Raw genomic sequence first — 21,440 nt, forward strand, 5'->3', positions numbered from 1 at the left:
TAAAAAACCACTTGGCCCGAGGGCCCATGATACTCTTAAGATGGCACAATTTAAGTGCATAATAAACTTTTTACTGTCTTTTCCCCGTACAACTGTGGTATCAATTAAAGACTTGACATATTCGGGAAAGAACCTGGCGTCGGGAACGGCACCTGTAGCATCATAAATGCGGACGCGGACAAAGAAAGATCTCACCAAGAGGTTGGGGAGATAAATTTCGTGTCTTAAATTTTTCGGACGTTCGGTCGAGAGTCGGGCATGGAGGAAAGAATACATACACGGAGGAGGAAAGTTATTCTTTCCTTCATGAGAGTCGGGGAACTTCTTCAGATCTGCGGAAGTCCCTGATTGAGCGTCCAATCCATCGAGGAGAAAGGTCCAATCTAAGGTCCAATCAGGGCCGTGGTAGAATAGAGACGGCCCTGGTCCAGTGCACCAACCCTTTGGTGAGATCTTTCTTTGTCTTCGTCCTGTACACACAATTTGTGGTATAGCCCAAAGACAATCACAAACGAAATATATTTCAAAATATTTTAAAAATTTAAACATTAAATTCAATTAATTTTTACAAATATAACTTTTGAATTTTTTCATTAAAAAAAAAACATTTCAAATTTTAGTGTAAAAAAATGTCTTTTTTGCTATATTTAACATCCATATTTAAACATTGTGATACAGGTACCGTTTTTCTAATCCCATTCATGGGTTCTTACTGCACCAATCACTCTGCAATGCATAAAAGTGGATATTGCTGTTTGAATTTTTTGAAATTCTGTTGCCGTAATCGCGAGAGCCAGGGTTTCGTTTCTCATCCTATTCCTGAGCGCGTACTATGTCTAGCGCAACACCTATGTCTTGGATTTCATCGAAATTTATTGATTTTTGCAGCCACTAGGCGCTCGTATATCCGTTAAGTTATTTTAAGACTACCCTGTACTATTCAGAAATCATAATCTCACCCACATACAGAAGCTTCACATTTCAGCCGCTAGAGTCAGAATGAAGAAGTCGACTGTGTATTTAGGTTTCAGAGAAATGGCAACGCCAATGAGAAAGCAATTTAACAACAAACAATTTGCATGGTGGACGCCGAAATAGTGATTTAAATTGCCCCGGACGAAATGTTTCGCGGCCGATCGGTCGGTCGTCTGCTCTGCGGAGGGTAAAGCTCGAATTGGTTTGCAAGGAAGACGATCCAGTATGGCCCACACCGTCCCTGTGCACACAAATCACTGGAGGCCGAGGAGATGATGAATGGAGTTGTGATGTTGTAGCTCTCTCTCCGGGGAGAGATCAAGCTCTAATTTATTTGTGCTCTAATGGTGATTTACACGATAATTCCATTGCTTAAATTCGAGCGTCAACTCTATAAAGTGTGTATAAATAGATTATAACTATAGCATATTCTCTATTATTTGTACATTATTAATTCAAGTCCCCCCCCTACGATCACAGTGTTTAATGTAAAAATATGGTTAGACCTCTGAGAGTCTAGGGCTAGAATTTATGTATATGTATTTCCCCCCATACTAGATATTTCCTATGCTTAATACATGCCCACCCTCTTACACATACTGCAGTAGGACACCTAGGCTAGGATCCTAGGCGGGACCCACAGTAGTGAATTTATTGTGCGAAAACAAAAAAAATATTTAAGAATTTTTTCCCAGGCCTCCAAGCTGGAGCCCGTCAGCTTTTCCCTTGTTGGGGGACCATGGCTTAATGAATTATTATTATTATTATGACATGAGTGGTGTCCAAGTTTGAGTGCTCAAGCACCCGTAATATTTTGTAGGAAAAATTCGAGCACCAACAGGAGAATTTCTTGCGTTATGCTCAAGCTAAGCACCCGCAGGCGTAAAAACACATCGGACTCCTATGTGTAGCATTATTATTATCAATATATATTTATAATTGCTATAATATGCATAAGGATCTCAAGTTTACCATTATCAACTAAAAAAAAAATTATATTTGCCACTAACATTAGCAGCTTGTATTACATGTCGAAAATAGCATGCAAGTAAAACTACGTGACTTGACCAATCGCAAAAAGGTGCCAGAACAATTTTTTAGGCTCCAAACATTTTTTTCCCACGAGAAACAGATAAAAAATAATATTTCTTTAGACTTTTCCAGGATATAGTAACTTTCTCGGTACTGAAGGATATGCTGATATAAATACCGAAAGTTTAGTCTTGTCCTGAGATTACAATTTAGTAACTGCACATAGAAAATTTTATAGGTGCCAGTATTAATTTCTTAGTCGCCATAGTGATATGGCACCTGTTATTTGTCAAGCTCTGAGTTACTATATGTATGAAAATTGTATACAAGGCTGTATACAATACTCACTCATCTGTGGTGCCAGATGTTTTTAGTACATAATCCCATTGGCTAAATTCCTGATTTTCGTTATACCTCTATTTTTTTTTTATCACCAGACCTGATTTGGTGCTATGTGCTTTGGTTATAGGCAGGATGATAGGAACATCCAAAACATCTATGTTTTAGAGCCAGGGAGGATGATGTTGGTGGCATATCACTGTTTTGGCATAAAGAAAAATTTGATGCCAAAAAACATACCATATATTGTAAATTAATTCCCACTGAGTCATCAATATGGGTATTTTAAATTGCCGACAAATCACAACTTTATCAGCGACATCTATAAATGGTTCACAAGTAAGAACAACTGTAACATGATCTATTATCGCCTGGGGTCACTTTATTTGGTATAGGTTAACATTCGAAAATCTGCTGTCAGATATAATCTGGTTTTTTTTTTTCGATTTCTGCATGGATTTCTGAGCATATTTTTAAAGTTTGGAACTGGGCCAAGCATTCGAGTACCAACTTTATGAAGTGCCTGTTAATGGATTACAATTATGTAATATAAGCTCTATTATTTGTATATCATGAGTTCCATCACGATCACAGTGTTTAATGTTTAAATATGGTGAGCCTAGGGGCTAGAATTTCAATATGTGTGTATCTCCCCCTATTCTAAAAAAAAATATATATCCTGGGATTAATGCATGGGTCCCCACATGCTACTAAACCACACACATGCACCTCGTCCATATGCGGAACCTCTAACAAATTGGTACATGCGGGAATGTACGTGTAGTGAAACCTGATGTGAAGTTTGTTTCTGTGTAATGCTTATTATGTGTAGTACTGACATCTGCCACCAGTTTTTCTAACTATGAGTGAAGTGTAATGATTGAATAATTTATCGTTGTAGGCCTGTGGCGAGACTTTTTTTATGGGGAGATCAGCTCGCATTTGCATCTCAAAGTTGGGAACCATTGGAAACCAACTTCAGCCGAACGGCACTGCGGTGACGGTGGGGTTCGAACCCGGAGTCCATCATTATGACCACTCGACCACCACAGCGGCAGTCCCCACATACCCCCCCCCACAGGGCAGCAGGACCCCTAGGCTAGACTTTTAGGTGGACCCTACAATGGTTAATTTGAATGGTAAGAAAAAGATACAAATTGTCCTAAGGTCCCAGGCTGTAGCCCGTTCAGCTAGAATTACCAGACCTCCTAAAAGAGGACTTTTTCTTCTTTTTTTTATGTCATTTGAATCGTCCTCCTGCATTTTATGAATTCATTCTTTTGTTGTTCTTTTCAGGTTTTTTTGGAATTATTTATCCATTTTTTTGCTCTGCAATATATGCCGTTTTTTTCCCCGCCCACATATTTTAACATGCTTCCACCAATCTCCATTGGAATTCTAAGAATACGAGAACCCAAGTTGCCAGAATACCATTGTTTGCTTGCTAACAGCTATAATGCCGTATCCGTACATTAAAGTGGGGACATTACCTCTTCCATTTAGAAAAAAAATAAAAAATAGGACGTGCAAACAACATTCAGTGCTGATTCCTATTGTGAAACCGCTTCTGGCAAAAAAACGTTTAACGTTTCCGGAAAAAAATCTGAGGGTTGAGATAGAAAACCTTGCTCCAGGCAAAGTAATAAAACTGATCAGAAAGTGTAAACAATATTCATTATGAGCAAAGAGATCAATATGGTTTTTTTTTCTTTTTTAGTGGTTCTGGTTTAATTCTAAGGATAAACTATTGCGGTGGCAGATTTTTTTATTTGTGTAGTAAAGCCATCTGTTGTGAAAATCAGAAAAGTGATGCTACCAAGGAGCACAAGAATCCTTTTTTCTCAGTTTCTGAATCTGGTAAGCCTACGTTCAGCCTTAACCTTGTTGGAGCAATGGCTTAGTGAATGAATCAATCGCTATAAAATACCACGAGGATCTCAAATTTGCCATTATCAACTAAAACATTTTCCATTCAGCTCCAATAGTTTATATTACTTGTCAAAAATGCAGTAAGTTTACAGTGTTTCACTATGTGGCCATGAGGGCATTGTGTTGAACTCTCTCATCATAAGGATCCAGGTTCGAGCATCCATTGGCAGCACAGTGGTGATCAGCTGAAGTTGGGGTTTCTGCCGTTTTCCAACTACAAGGCGTGAATGTGAGCCAATCTCTCATGTGAAAAGGCCTTTCTGCAGAGAGTAGGCAGACTTTCAACATGATACTCACATAACGTGAAAATTCAATAATTCACCATCTTCACTTCAAAATATGGAAAACAGGTGGTAGCACCAGCAAGAACATTAATCAAACAAAAATTTTGCTCTATATGACATAATAGGGAGGTGTTTCACTCGCTTTTAACCACAGATTTTTTGCACATAATCTCGCCAATTCGTCAATACGGGACCTACAAATTGATCATAAGTTCCAACTTCATCATTGCCATTTATAAATTATTCATGAGTAGGAACAGCTCTAGCATAATCTATAGGGTGACTTTTCCCTATTTAGCTCTAACCGTTTATATTACTCACCAAAAATACCTTTCTTTTACTTGTTGTATGAAAACTGTATACAGTTGACGCTCGTTATAACGACCCCTCCCTCATCATTCCTTCCAAAATAGACGCTGTATTGGGTAGTCATTATATAGGATACATTTTTTATATAAAAGCATTTGGACTTATCCTACCGGTTATTGTAATGAAACGGTTGCTATAACATGTGGTCATCATAAGCGAGCGTCAACTGTAATATGGGGTGTTTTCACACTCTTTTGTTCATTCACATGCTTGCTCATGCTCCAAGTCACTCTTTCTCACTCACATGTTTGTAATTTCTCTAGGTCATTCTTTTTGGCCACTGAATGACCTACTACTACTGAATGACTTAGTCCCTTTCTGTCTTGGTCGCAGGGCCGTCATAGGTAGAGATAGACTTGGAAGTATGGATGACTTGGCAGGATGATGATGATGTAAATTCATATATACATTAGATCAGTTGACTCCACCTTTGACGCTGGGGAGAAGGGGGGCAATGCCCCCATATCTCCGCCCATGAGGGCCATCTTCTGAGCATTAAGGGCCCATTGTTGAGGCCCTTATCTGGATAGAAATGCTTATCCGTAATCAACACTCTTACTCCCGAAAATTTTAACGGGAATATCATTTTTACGAGGCCACCCTTTCTGCTCCTGGGGGGGGGGGGGTTCAGCCATGGTAAGCCTATGCATTAAGATGGCACTGTGCTGCACACACTGATTTACGGTTATATAAATTCTGCCACCCTTCTCCCATTTTACTAATTTTCCCAGCCACTCATTCCTCAAATTTTTCACCCCTCTGAACTTACCTTCATTTGCTATAACCCGTTAAGCCCTCCTATAAATACGACACTGTCTGTGGTCCTATATTTTCACTCCTAATCCATTCGGTTCACTGATACAGGTTCTATTGGTTGAATGCAAATCGCAACTTCAGTGTTAACATTTACTAAGGATTCATACGTAATAACAGTTGCTGCATAATCCATAATTGACTAGAGTGACTTCAGTTCCTCACACTGTAGGTCACTCTTTTGATCATTCACATGCTTGCACCTCTCTAAGTCAGGGCTTGACAAATCCCAGGTGCCAGGTCACCATGGCGATTAGAAAATTAGCATTGGTGCCTAAAATTTTATATGTTTGATTACTAAATTGGAGTGTTAGGGCAGCATAGAGTTTTCGGAAATTATGTCAGTGTGTCTACTAATATGGAACAGGATTGCTGAGTAATGAACGAGCTGGGAGAAAACTCTAGGTCCACTCATTGACCAGGTCCCTCATTCTCTAGGGAGAGGTTGGTTTCTCTGATTTTCTCAGCTACTTCCTTCCTCAAATTTGTCGCCCTGAGCTACAGCCCACTATATATAAGTGTCGTGGTGCTATTTCTCTCTAATCTTTTATGTGACATAATATGATACGAAAATTATGAAAAAGACATTGCGAAAAATAATACTTCACTTTCAGAATTACAGGTTATCTTACAATTGCAAGGGTCCTCCATCTTAATTTATCTGAAGATGAGAGAGCGAGTTCTTCCCATTTTAACATGCTACTTACCTCCATGAAACCCTGATCACTCTCTGCTGAAAAAGCCTTGTGTGTTTTCGCACCATATCGGTGGAAACTCTTGCTATTGGTTGAAAGCAATCGCCTGATATCTATCAAGGGTTTTCATTGGCTCAGAGGCACATGCATAAAAATGTGATTTCTATTGTGAGAGAAATGTGCTCATGTTGTGCAATCTTATATGTATCTCCATACAAAAATGTGTCATAGAATTCCTGCAAAGGAAAAGAGAACTCATGTGCTGCTTCTAATATATCTATGTATGTAAGCATGTGCAGTTTGTGGTTTCGCTATGGGGAGGGAGAGAGAGTGTGTGTTGAGTGCGACACAAAATGACATAAGCTGCCTCCCTAAAAATACGTCACTGGCTACAGCACGAGATGCATTCTCAAAGCAGTCTTTAGATGAAACATTACTGCAGATTGATGTTACAACCAAGAAATCTGAATTTTTTTTAATCCCCACCGCCTTAACTTATGTTTTTGTTTCCAATGAACATCACTATCTGGCCTAAGCAAAGTTAATGCTGGGCAATACCAAGTTTTCCATCTCTCAGGTACTTGCATTTATTTACGTTTAAATAGGACTGGAAAGGGGGGAAGGCTTTCTGATGATAATTAATACTGATAGTTGGAGCTTTTATAAACATCAAGTCTTTTGTCAAGTTCCCCATTCTCAGGATATCCAAGTTCTACAAAATATGGCCTCTGAAATTCACGAAAAAAAGAACTTAATGTTAAAATAGACATTTTTGATGGGAAAATTAAGAAAAGGCATTCATGGCATTTTAATAACCATATTATGTGCATAAGCCTGAACTTCCCGGCTCTACTCATAACACACCTTCTGGCATGTACTGATTCTTTGGGAATTCCTCAGAGAAATATTTACTAGGTGCATGTACAGTTAGGGCGCAATTTCAGTATTACTAAGCACCAGTGGAGGTGGTGGGGGGGGGGGAGATTTTGCTCATTTTGCTCACTCCGCAATTGGGTGAGAAAATATGAAATTTAATTTTAATATAATCAGAATAAAAGGAAATTGACTCTAATAACACCAGTCGAGTGAGGACATACATCTCCATTCATTTCCAAGAAAATAAAACACTTTAGAAAACTAAATACAGTAAAACCTCGTTAAGTCATCACTCAGGTTATCAAGAAATTATGACGGCTTACGCGGAGTAGCGACGTGCCATCATTTTCAATGTGCAATATTGTGAAAATCTTATAAATTTAAAGTAGTGTAAAATTTATCAAAATACTAATCAAAATTACAATATTAATGCAATTTATAAATTACAATAAGGAAAATTTTGTTTTTCCTTTCGAGAGATTTTAGTATTTTACTTATCATGGTAAAATATGCTGATACATTTATCAGTAATTCATGATACAAATACAAAATAAACTCTCATGCGGGGTTCCAATTTTGACTTGACGGGTCCTGGGTAGAGTACAGCAGACACTAGATGGCCTCATCTTGGGAAAAAATGTCTTGTTTTCCAACAAAGATATTTTGTTTAAATTTGAAGCCCAAAATTAGTGAGGGGGCCCATGCAGAAATTATGTCCAACTCAAACAGTTCCTAAAGTTTTAAGAACTTTTGTATTTTTAGTTAGCAGATAAACTTCTGCAGTGCAAACTTTCGTCACTTGAGCTGTTCCAGTTTGGTACATATTGCAGCAAACCAGAAATGCGACTACTTCTCAACCTAACACGTATCTGATAAACATTCCTCTCACTTTTCTGACACAGATACAACAGAAACAGCGACGTGACCACAGAAAAAAATTGATACCACAGGGATTCCTACATTTAGGGCTTCCATCAACCAAGCTCACCAAACTTCTGTTGAGTATAAGGAAAAAAACAGGCTGCTGTTTGAAATCGGCAAGAAATTGTAGATATCAGTCTAATTAGCCCTCATGTTCAGAAAATGACCATGGTGTGACAAAAATGATCAAAAATGAACCTCTCAGGAACTTCTAATGAATCTGTGCATGTCCGAATTTGTCGTGCATGTGTTCAGTAAGTAACAGGAAGTGCATTTCTGAAGAATGCCTGTTGTGTTTTAAGAAGTACTATATATATATATATCTTATATATATATATATATATATATATATATATATATAATCTTATATATATATATATATATATATATATATATATATAATCTTATATATATATATATATATATATATATATAAGAAGTACTATATATATATAAACACACAACAGGCATTCTTCAGAAATGCACTTCCTGTTACCTACTGAACACATGCACGACTGTATATATACACTGCTGGCCACCCAAATTGCAACACCAAGAAAGACAAGAGATATCGCAACAATATTTATTTTGTAGATAACATGTTGATCAAGCATCAAATGATTAAATTTATAGACTTCTGTGAAGTGTGGTTCCTGCCAAAATCAGTAGCCAGAGTAGCCGCCATTGTTAGAGATCACCGCTGCCACACGCCTCGGCATTGATTCAAAGAGACTTTGGATGTGTTCTTGGGGTACAGCAGACCAAGCAGCTTCCACGCGTTGCCAAAGTTGATCTGGTGTGGCAGCTGGGGATGTAATCTGGGTCAATCGTTGAGCAACCATGGACCACATGTTTTCAATCGGCGAAAGATCCGGAGAGTGAGCTGGCCAGGGAAGCAATTCAATCTGACGATTGACGAAGAACCTTTGGACAATGCGTGCCACGTGTGGTCGCGCATTATCCTGTTGAAATATGACTGTGGGCAAGCCCTGAAGGTAAGGAAGGACAACTGGCTCCAACAACTCGGAGATGTAGCGCTGGCTTTTTAAAGTACCTGCAATGCGTACTAGAGGAGTGCGAGAGTGATATCCAATACCGCCCCCATACCATAATACCCAGTGCAGGACCAGTGTGGCGGTGCATAATGCAGTTGTTCAGCATCCTCTCTCCACGGTGTCTCCAGACTCGAATCCGACCATCGTGGTGTTGCAGACAGAAGCGTGACTCGTCAGTAAAGACAATTTCATTCCATTGTGCCGTCCACATCCTTCTTTCATCGCACCATTGGCAGCGGAGACGTCTGTGGTTCTGCGTCAAGGGTAGATGAAGCAATGGACGTCTTGCGGACAGACCACTCTGCTGTAAGCGGCGTCAAATGGTACGCGCAGACACTGGATGATGCGGTACAGACTGAATGTGCTGTGCTATGGTTCGTGATGTGGCTGAGCGATCCGTCACTGCCATACGCCTGTCATCACGTGAAGTGGTGTACTGAGGTGGATGTGATCGAACACGTCGGTCGTCATACCCTCCTGCATCCAACGATCACATATCCGCATTACAGTTGTTTGGTTTCGTCCAACACGACTACCGATTTCGCTGAAAGATGATCCACAATCTCGGTAGGCCACTATCCTTCCTCTGTCGAACTCGGATACTTGATCAAAAGATGATCGCTGTTTTCTACGAGGCATAATTGATCGTTTTTTTGAAAAAAACACAATTGCCGTACTTCAAATCGTCGAAATCTCCAAGCCTTAAATAGCGCTTTGAAGTGGCGCCACAGGCGCGCGTGATGTGCGTCTGCGCTGAAATTCTAATCATTTGCATATCTCACCTCCGCTAATGCATGTTGCAAATTTCATATTATTTGCATGCTTCCTTCAGAGTGTTGCATTTACGGTGGCCAGCAGTGTATATATACTACTAAATAAGCTGGGAATGTGATAGTGGAAAAAATAAAACTTTAACGAACTTCATATGAGCCTCTGATAGACTGGTATGACCAAGGTCACTGGCCAGCTGTAGAGAAACTCTGCACTAGATAGGTCTCGATTTTTTTTATAAATCTTGCGAAATTTGAGTGTTTGAAATATGACACGTTATTTTTTATTTCCGTCAAAAGTATATCCTTGTTCTTCTATTAAATGGAGAAATATGATCAGATTATGTAATGAGTTGTTGCTGTTGTTTGTTTTCAGAAACTGGATTTTTTTTTGCATGAGAGCTAATTATTTGTTCATTGCATTTCCAGGTACATTGAAATGTGTGGTGCGAAAGTCATCTGCTGCACATCATCTCACATGGAAGAATACAGCCAGACATGCTAAGTTGGTTTGATCCACGATTTCACAGTTTATCCCCACGTCCGTAAATGACATTCTCTGAGGATATGGCTTCTGCCGTGCAGCATTTCCAACCTCAGAGTCCTGGTAACCTACTTGACGAAGGGTCCAAAACTGGAAGTCTGTGCAACCAGATAGAGGAGAGGAGTTCCCAGTCCTGCCGCACGTCTTTCCCAGTGAACCTCAAAGAAGTGTTTGAACTCACGAGTCCCAACAGTGACCTGAACCAGTCCCTCATGAGACAGACAGCAGATATTGATGGTGGTGCACCTCCCACGTATTCGCCATCTCCCCAGATGTCATCCCCGGAGAAACAGCAGTCCCAGAACGGGATATCCGAATCTGGGGAGCCCAAAGAACAATTGTGGTCGAACAGCATGCTCGACAAGCTGGAGGGCAGCGAAGCCCACGCCTCCTCCAACCAGCTCCCTCATTCCTCTTGGCCTAACGTGTTCAAAGATGGTTCCTCTGAGCAGAGTAAACTGATGCCGCAGTCAGTGATAAACTTGAGTGTCAGTAATGATAGAGTGTCATATGACCAAGGAGCTTCCCCACAGGGTCAGGCGGGAAGCCAGAACAACCAGAACGCTCAGCAGCAGCAGATGCAGTGGTCTCAGGTGGCAACTAAAAGTTCTAGCGAGGAAAACTTTGGCAATAAGCAAGAAGGGAACAATGGTGGTAATCACATTGTGAATAACGTTTCCATGAATAACTATCTCCCTTCCCATATCTCGCACTGCAACACGCAGCAGGCAGAAGAAGGCAAACAGCAGCAGCAGCTTAATGTCTCCAACCAGATCGATGTTTGGAATTACCCTCCAAATCCTATGGACAGGAGCGAGACGAATATCCTAAACGCTTCGAATAATAATGATAACAGTGCCCCATTCACTAAAAGAGATGCCTCCTGCCAGGTGGATGATGTCTCTCTTCCCGTGCCACCACCTCCACACAATAACTATCAAAGTCAACCCATCCAACTGAAAAAGGGTCACAAGCGGCGGTGCACGGGAGCGTCATCGGCAGGTTTGATGCCGCAGAGTCTTCTGAATCTGACAGTGGCGACTGGAAGCCACCATCACCACCATCATCACAACATAAATAATCAAGTTCTGGTACATAGCGGCATCAAACCCGAACTCTACACTCAGGAGCATAACCTTGTGATTGAGTCAAGGGTGAAAGATGCCTCGATGGCGAGAAAGTCAGGTTCCTTTTCATGTCACCGTTGCCCCAAAACATTTGGCGACAGCCGGAGTCTTCAACGGCACATGATGGTTCACGCAGGGTTGAGAACCTATCGGTGCGGGGTTTGTGACAAGGGTTTCATGCTTAAAGGCGATCTGACAAGGCATCTGAGGATACACAGTGGTGAAAAGCCTTTCGTTTGTGAGGTCTGCGGCAGAAGGTTTACGCTCAAGGGCAATCTCATGCAGCACTTCCGCACGCATTCTCCGGACAAGCAGTACACGTGCACCATATGTTCGAAGAATTACGCCCAGAAAGACAGTTTACATCGCCACATCCGGGCGCATTTCGGCGAGAAACCATTCCAGTGCACTAGTTGCGGCAAGAAGTTCACGCTGAAAGGCGACTTGAGCCGACACATACTTATTCATTCTGGCGTCAAGCCTCACTCTTGTAAATTCTGTGGAAAGCTGTTCGCCCTGAAAGGAAATTTGACGCAGCATATGAGGACACACATCAAGCCCAAAGTCACGAGTAGTGGGAGCAATACCGACTTAATACCTTCTAGTCTCGATAATCAGAAATGCTCGAATGAGGCGTCTGTTGTCCATAACCACAAAACTCAGGTGTATGAGCATAACGTAGCTTTCTTACACGGTGTGCCAAACAGTTCAAATATAGACAAGCTTATATCGCCGGCCAGTCTCTTCATGCCTGCCACGTCTTCGAACCACGGCCTGAACAACAACGGCAACAACCAACTGCAATCAGCCGATCTCTCCTTCTGCTCTGCATGTTCAAAGACATTCTCGTCACCAGAGAGTTTACAAGATCATGTTCAGTTGGTGCACGAGCAATCCACTCGCTTGCCGACCAATCGGTATTTGTGTAACATCTGCCAGAAGGAGTTCACCCTCAAGGGCGATTTGAACCGCCACCTGAACAGCCATAATGGAGTGAAGCCCTACCAGTGCGAACATTGCGAGAAGACATTCACTCTGAAGAGCAACCTCAGGCAGCACATGACCACTCACACCTCGAGCAAGAGCTTTCCTTGCCCTCTGTGCAGCAAGCTCTTTGGCAACAGGCGCAACCTGAGCCTCCACTTGCGTCGACATGAGCAGGCGAGCGCGAACTTCACTTGCACCAAGTGTGGCCGTTCCTTCCTCGCGAAATCCGACCATTTCTTCCACAACTGCGTGAAGGTCGAGACGTCATCGTCATCAGACACGCCAGTCATCCGTATCCCGGCTGTAAGTTCCTTTCAGACCACCGCATCATCCCAGCAGTCGTCACCCCCTACAGTCAGCAGTGCCATCTACCACGGTCCGGCGATATCGGACGGCGTGTCTGAGGTGTCGCAGTCGTCCTCCGGCGAGGCAGCCTATGTGTTGTCCGTGAAGAGGGAAGCTGCGCAGATGCAGTGCAGTGCGAAGCCTGTCACGAGCACAACTGAAAGCTTGGCTGTGGTCAATGGTGGCGGCGGAGGAGGAGGAAGTGAAACGTTCATGAGTCCATTTTACAGACATCTATATTTTGCTACGTCTCATCATCAAAGCATGCTTCCCAGTCTAAAAGGATTCCTCAATTCGCAGACGGAGGCGAACAGCAGTATTCCTGACAGCAACAAACCCGTCAAAGCTAATTGAGGGAGGGACGAAACTAAGAGATGTTATTCGTGAGCGAAATCTTTTAAGTTATTCGTGTTAAGGTTTATGTAGAGCAGCGGCAGAAGAACACTTAGTTTGTTTGGTTATTGTAACTGTATAGCGTAATATAAGGCATTGAATCCGTAGCAAAAAGACCGACTGAATGTATGTATCATATGAAAACTGGTTGTGTATGTATATGTGAAAAAATTATGTGTGTGAGTGCGTACAATGCGCCCGATTGTTCTATTTTCTAGTTGATGCTTAAGCAAGTAAAAGTCTAGGAGTGCACTGGGGTTAAGTTCAGTTCAAAAGTAAAAAAATTTGACAGTAGTTTATACACGTTTGGTTACGCCATTTCAGTACTCAAAAATAACCAATTGTTTTGAACCTAATGTTTCAACATCACAATACTTTATGACACGAATACAGACCTTGAAACAACTGTGACCTATCCCCATTCTCAGGCAGTACTGACAGAAACCAAAACATGGAACCAGCTTTTCGGTGGATAGTTCATTATTGCCGTTGAGTGGAGAGGGTCGGAGGTAGAGTGAAAAGTTGAGTGTGTGTGTGGAAAAGTCTGCATCTATGACCTACACTATGGTCAGACCACTCAGTACCTAGTACTTGGCTCAAGCGCTTGAGTGGCATGGTGGTAAGATGCTTGTCTACCACCGTGAATGTTGCCATCAGGTCCCAGGTTCGAACCGGGAAAAGAATATGAATAACAAGATATTTTCCCTAAAAAACTTGAGGCGACCACCGATAGATGGCACTTTCATTTCCAACAAAACTCATGAATTGCAGCAAATTGCAATATAGCGATATGGCCGGAGTTGATGTCTGGTGAAGATTGGTCCACACAGCAGCACCAAGCTAGCACCCACCCGTGCAAAGAACATAATCATTTTTAAGGGTTCCAGATTTTTACTTGCGGTGGAGCAAACCTTCCCATAAAAGTAAGGCAGAGACATCTTAACCGCACCATAGGCCTTGGGCAAAGTGATTTCCTAACTAATCACTAGGATCACCACCTAACTGGAGCAACCTGCTTAGTAGATTAGCTTATCTACCCTATATGGCCTAAAGTCTGTTTCCACTTAGAAGTTTAAACATTATCTCAAATTTCTATAAAAATACTGAACAAATCGCCCCAAATTTTGGTCATATATATACTGTATGTCAGGGCTGGAAATCGTAAAAAAAATTTTACATGAAGGAAAAGATCCAAAGTAATGATTCTTTCTACTTTTTAAGGGCATAGTGACTGTCTTTCATGTTGGCTGATAACCTGCTAGAAATTTCAAATATTTTGTGCTGCTCTCAGCCTACAGTTTAGTAATTACACAAAGGAAATTTTAGGTGCCATTATACCAATTTTTTAATCACTCTGGTGCCTGGGATTTGTCCAGCCATGCCTTACGTTGGCACTCACCATTTCCAGTGAAAAAAAAAATTAGTCACACGAATGCATTTAGGTAACCGATAGAAAATTAAATACAAAAAAAATCTTTTTACCAACCCTTTAGCAGAAAAAGTAGCAAATGACTTGTAACTTTAACAAAATATTGTATTAACTTTGTGCAATACTTCTGTGTGTTTACGTGAGATTAGCATGCATATTCATAAAAATATAAATGTTTTCTATAAAAATTACAATTTTCATCACATGTTTTTTGCTTATAACATGGAGAGTTTTCAACAAATTTTTATGAAATTGGCAGAAAAAAATGATGCTATGCATGTGTAGAGATTTAAAATTTTTTAAATGTTTAAAATTATGAATCATTATTTAATGAGATATGAGTAATTTTACTCAATTTATTGCGCATGTGCGGGAAATATAAATTTTATTTTTTCACAGTTTGATTCCCAGGTATACGGGGTGATTCAAAACTCAACGTACAAACTTTTAGGGGAGGTAGAAAACACAAAAAACGAAATAGATTCATATAGAAATGTATGATCGCAATAACCCAACCTAATCAGCTGGAGGATAAACGAAGATGCAAAATTAATGAGCCAATAAACGGTGGAAAACTTAGCGATACTTTATATGAGAACTGTATGTGTACACATTTTTTAAGTTTCGCAAGTGCTCAAAGCTCTTACCATTCACAGTTATGCATGTTTCACAATAGCGATGCATTTATTGTGTCAAACCCTTTAAAAAATACCCTGCATTTTGTAGATGCTTGCAGCTACGATGGGGATTCTTGTGACGAAGTCTGTGTTAGAATCAGTGGGAATTTCATAGACCATGGCTTTCAGGGTCCTTCCCGAGAAGAAATACAGGATAGATGATTTTTCCACCCATTATATCGGCTTGTCATTTCTGCATCTTTGTTTATCCTCCAACAGATCAGGTTGGGATTTCCGGTTATACATTCCTATATGATTCTGTTTTGTTTTTGTGTTTTCTACCTCTCCTAAATCCTAAAAGTTTGTACATTGAGTTTTGAATCAGCCTATATAGTGCAACTTATATTAAAATTCCAGCTCAATGCCGTGAAAATTCAGAAAGATATTAGTGATACGGTGAGCAGTGATTCCAAAACTTGCTGAAAGTGATGGCAAGGTATAGCAAGGTATTAGCAAGGTAATAGCAAGGTATTTTCCACAAATTTTTATTTTCTGTTATTTGATTATTTCGAGAATAAGCCTACAGCATTATGAAAGTGAGTGAAGACATGAGTCTGATGGTATGTAAGAAAAGTGGTTTAGCATAAAACACGCACGTATGATATCAAAGTAAACAAACTGTGAAGTCAATAACGAAACAACAGAAAATAATCTAAACTTGAATTTGTAGGAACCCCCCCCCCCTTATCAGTGAGTTACTTTCAGCAAGTTTCAAAATTACTGCTCACTGTATCACTGATATCTTTCTGAATTTTCACAACATTCAGCTGAAATTTTCATATAAGTTGCACTATATATCTGGCAACCAAATTATTAAAAAATAAAATTTATATTTCTCGCACATGCACAATAAATTGAGTAAAATTACTCATACCTCATTGAAAAATGATTTGTCACATTTTAAAATTTCTGTACATATGTATAGCATCACTTTTTCTGTAAATTTCATAAAAATTGGTTGGAAACTTAGCATGTTATAAGCGAAAGTATGCGATGAAAATTGGAATTTTTATAGAAAACCTTCATATTTTCGTGAATATATGTGATATTCTAACGAAAATGCATAGAAGTTGCAAGTTATTTGCAGCTTTTTCTGAGATACAGGGTTGATCAAAAGTATTTTTTTCTTATTTAATATTTTGTCTAACCCTGGAATGCACTAGTGACAAATTTTTCACTGGAAATGGTGAGCACCAATATAGGGTATATATGAAAAAAAATTTGCAGCAGTTCGTTTACACATTTTCTCGAATTTCTAAAAAATATTAAACTCCTAAGCGATCACAGACTTTTAACTATATAATGCACATACATACTTTCAAAAATCATATCTCATTACCATGAGGTCCTCCATGCTCTCAAATACCCTGGGCTGTTCTTTGGCCCTTGAAAAGCCGGATTTATGGTTTGCCACTCCTTTTCACAATCTAGTCCATTTTTTTACCACTGATTTCTGAAATGTGCCCTTATAACCTGCTCAGTACTATCCCATTATTTCTTCCCTCTCAATATGCTGTTAAAAGTTGGTTACTTTCTTTTGATTGCTAACATGGTTACAAACTCTCTAGTCTTTTGGTCACTCTTTTAGTCACTCACTAGTACACTCAAGTTAACTCAAAATGTTACTCATTGACCTGATTCCTTGCTCTGTGTGTGTAGATTACTCTTTTTCGGTCATTCTCATACTCGCACACCCTCTAGACTGCTCCTTTGGTTGCTCACATGCTCTCACACTCTTCTGGTTGTTCACTCACCTGATCCTTCTCCATTTGTCATTCTTTTAGTCATTCCATGCTTGCACTCTCTCTAGGCAGGGTCACAACCAGATGCTTGGTAAACAGGGGCAAGAATAAATTTTAATGCTCCCATGTAATGTTGAACGAGGTGAAAAGGTGAATTTTTAACAACCTCGCCTAGTCTAGTGACTGTGCCATTAGACATGCCCCCCACTCAGTTCAAGCACTGTCTCTAAGTCACTCTTTTGGCTATTCTCATATTCACACATTCTCTAGAGCACTCTTTTCATTGCTTTCATGTTTGCACACTGTTTCAATCACTCTCTCAAACACTTTTGGTTGCTCATTCACCTTATCCCTTGATATGGCATTCTTTTAGTCATTCAACAAACTCTGTAGGTCACCCTTTTGGTTGCTCACTGACTTCGTCTCTTGGCAGAAGCAGATTTATCGTTTTGTCATCCTTCTCTCATTCTGCACTAATTTTCTTTTCCATTCATCCCTCATGTTTACTGCCATCCTCTCCCTTTCAAAATTGCCATCCTGGGCTATAGCATGCTTAGTTCCCCTGCAAACACCACTGTTCCAAGTGAAAACACCCTAGACTAAGGTGAAAAAAAATTTAAATTTCCAAAAATCTTCAAATTGTATCCAGATCTCTATTCTTTTCATCACTTCAAATTGCTATGACCCTCTCTCCCCCATACAGCATATGTTGTTTCAAATTGGGGTTTATCAAACACTTCCATTGGCCCATAAGGGAAGCAGGCCCAATGCTGCTGACGATATTCCAGAATGTCATCTTTTTTTTATACGTTACTTTCTTGAGAACTAGAATATATATTCTGTTTTTTCTTTCAAGTGCCATACAGCCTCAATGGTGTTTACTGACTGTTAATCTTTGAAGAATCATGCAGTGTATTTGAGTCTCGACTGGAGGTTTACCTATTAAATGTGTGTGTGTGTGTGAAATTAAACATTTATTTTTGGCACTAACCTGGAACCTTATCAGAGACAGTTGAAGAGATGGGTACACATGAGATACAGCATTTCTCAAGGAAACACACATCATCTTCTCTGAGGAAACACATTGAAGGACTAGACACACACTGCTTCATATCTCGGAGGGCTATCAAAGCATTCTTGGAAACACAGCAATACATAATCCAGAGCTGGACAAATCCCAGGCTCCAGGTTTGCCATAGCAAATAGAAAATCGGTATTGGCGCCTAAAGTTTTCTTAATGTGGTTGCTAAATTGAAGTCTGAAAGGTTAACACAAAATTTTATGATTTCATTATGGTACGTCTTTCAACATGGGAAAGTAGAAGAAGACATTATTTAGGACAATTTTTCGTGAGCACTATGGTTGGTCCTTGAGAAATTGAACTGGTGCCTAAATATTTTTCCAATTTTTCAAGCCTCTATATAATCATGCAAGTGTCTTATTCAGTCTTTTTTATTTTGTATGAACAGCGGAGAAAGACATTTTATCTTGCTATATGTCACCATTGTTGTTAAGAGCTATTAGCTGAGTTTGGAGGCTGTCAATGCTCTGCCCCATTCAGCATATTATGCTTGTGCTCGCGAGCACTTGAACAACGTCCCAAGTAAACACTTTGTAAAAATTGCATTGAAGGATTGAAATCATCCTGATTTCATGCATTGGTACAGAAAACTTGCCGTTAGGGTGCTCTTCTTGTTATGATAGGTACAGGCAGAGTGCTCGTGACTAGGAAAAGGTTGAAGACCTCTGTTCTGAGGGAAGAAAATGCAAGTCCTCTGTAGCTTAATGGTTAAGCTCTTGAATGTGAAGGGGACAGTGGTTTGATTCCCCGTGCCATAGAGGCGTGTGAATTTTCTTTCAGAGAAATTTCATCTTCATCTCTGTTTGGTACCCAGTCTTTTGTGCTTTGCGTGATGACAAGCCATTTTAAAAGAATTCAAACTGGTAGGCCACTTTGAAGAAAAAGCATCAAACAGTGTGGTGGTAGTTCTAATATTTTGGTAACTAATTTTGTGTCCCACAGATTCTTGTTTAGAGAGCAGGGGTCTAGGATAGGTTCTCGCTCTGAGTGCGTGCCTATCTGAGGTGGTGTTTGTCGAGTGGAAGCTTGCATCACCCTGTTGAAGACAGCTGAAAATAGCAAGGCGTAGCGAACCTAATCCGGGGTATCCGTTCTCCCCCATAAATTTGAGAAAGTGACATATATATATGTATGTCATGCATGGTTCAGTATATTGTTTTACCACTATAGAGGAGCCCGCCAAAGATCTCGGCCTAGTGGTTCCGCTCGAGAGGGGGGGGGGGATGTCATCCAATTCCCAGGGAACATCTGAAGTGTTTTGGACCTGTTGGTGCTCTGCTTGAGCTTCGTGTATGAGGTTTTGATTCTGAACTAATTTTTCAACATTGCTTGACCTGGTGCCTAAAAATAGTGTGAGTGCTTGTTTGCCTGACACCTCTCTCTCTTGGCTATTTCAATAGGTGCCCTTCTCTCTTAAATTTCTGCTCCAACTCTTTCTGAATTTTTATCCCCTTGCCCTTCTAGTATTCTGTTGTTTCCAGGGGCGCGTTTTCATGTTTCTCATTGCAGAAATCATGTCAGATGCCCCTTTCTCTAAACGAGAATCTATAGGATCCTAGGCACCGGAACTTGAAGGGGGGGAGGGACTTAGGCTGTTTGAGCCCCTTTTCCCCTAGCCAATGTAATTTCTATTCGTTGAAAAGAATAAGTAGGATATAGGAACAGCTAGGGGTCCTTGGTGCATAGAACAGCTAGGCTGACTCATCCGCCATCTTTGAGTCAAGTGTGACATCAGCCAATCGCTGATCCCTGTCCTGCTTCATTTTGTAAACAATTAGAAGTCACTTGGAGCAACAAAACTAGTTTTTTGTTCAAAGATGGAATCCGCCCTCCTTTGTAGGTGCCTTAGGAACAGCGATTGGCTAGCTAAAGCGCCTATTTAACAAGGCGGACTCATCGCCCTCCATCTTAGGATTGGCAAAACCATTTTTTTCCTACTATGTGATGTCTAATCGTTGAGAAAAAAAAGCAGGATAAGGGGAACAGCAATAATACTGACGTCACACTTTGCGCGAAGATGGCAGATGAGTCAGCCTGGGGTTTTATGGAGCCCTATTTCTGGTCGTATTCTGTGTATTCGGATACCCGACGCATTGTGGGCTTTAAAAAATGAAGGTCACACGTGTTGGCCGGGCCGCAACTAGATGCTTGGTCACCCGGGGCACGCATGCATTCTGGTGTTCCCTTGAAAGGTGAAAGGATGGAATGGACACCCGGGCCAGCACCATGGGCACCAGACCCGTCTGCTCCAGGTCTGTCTTAAGAACATCCTGGGCCCCCCCCCCGCCGCTCAAAATGATTTTTCCGAGTCCCTTACCTGCTAGAAAGGGTTTACCGGAAATTTCGTCTCTTGACATTTCGCATGTCCTGATCGAGTGAGTGACCAAGTGAATGGGTGAGTGATCGTAAGATTGACCAAGTAGTGGGTGAGTGACCGTATGAGTGATTAAGTGAATGTTTGAATGACCGTATGAGTGCACATGTGAGTGGGTGGGTGACCACTCACCCAATTGCTTGGCCAATCCCACAATTAGTAACTCACATTTGTGGCTCGCAAAATGTCAGGAGCAAAATTTCCGGGGGTGAAATGTACCGGGAACGAAACGCACCAGGGGCGAAATTTGCGGATCCCTCTAGAAATGCCTCTGATTGCAAGTTTTCATGTTTGCTTCCAAAATTTATTTTACTAGATTTCATTTTCACGACGCCCCCCCCCCCCCCTGAACCTGAGAGCCACCTCCGGGCCGTACTCGGGGAGGGCCCATGAGTTAAGATGGCACTGGTCTGCCCATCCCCCCGCTTAGTTGCGGCCCTGCGTGTTGGTAACATGTCTGCTTTTCAAAAATTTCATAGGGGTTTTTTTTTTTCAGGACAGTGTATTTTAGTGTCACAGTTTTTAATGATTTTTATTGTGAAAAAATGTATTATATTTAATTTATGAAAAACCTCAGAGTGATTTTTTTAGGAAATATTTTTGTTGTTGTTGTTGTTTTTGAATTTGTTAATTAATTAATTTTCGGAATCAGCAGTTTTTTGGTCGAGTCCTGAGATGAATGA

At 40.7% G+C, this 21,440-nt stretch overlaps 1 protein-coding gene across 2 annotated transcripts; it reads left to right on the plus strand.

Annotated features, from left to right (window-relative positions):
• The first annotated feature begins 1,074 nt into the window (after positions 1–1,074).
• Positions 1,075–16,353, plus strand: LOC149068895 (uncharacterized). 2 transcript variants are annotated; one of them, XM_089250985.1, is made up of 2 exons: positions 1,075–1,373; positions 10,488–16,353. In XM_089250985.1, the coding sequence occupies exon 2, from the start codon at positions 10,608–10,610 to the stop codon at positions 13,413–13,415; it is 2,808 nt and encodes a 935-aa protein (XP_089107111.1). In that variant the 5' UTR covers positions 1,075–1,373; positions 10,488–10,607; the 3' UTR covers positions 13,416–16,353. The 2 variants fall into 2 exon arrangements, with proteins under 2 accessions (XP_089107111.1, XP_089107112.1); XM_089250986.1 differs by having other exon boundaries at positions 1,075–1,322.
• The last annotated feature ends 5,087 nt before the right edge of the window (positions 16,354–21,440 follow it).

This window comes from Pholcus phalangioides, unplaced genomic scaffold (assembly GCF_987345545.1).
Source record: "Pholcus phalangioides strain wild (caught in Gottingen) unplaced genomic scaffold, Ppha-v1.0 ptg000024l_1, whole genome shotgun sequence".
NCBI classification, from domain to species: domain Eukaryota; kingdom Metazoa; phylum Arthropoda; class Arachnida; order Araneae; family Pholcidae; genus Pholcus; species Pholcus phalangioides.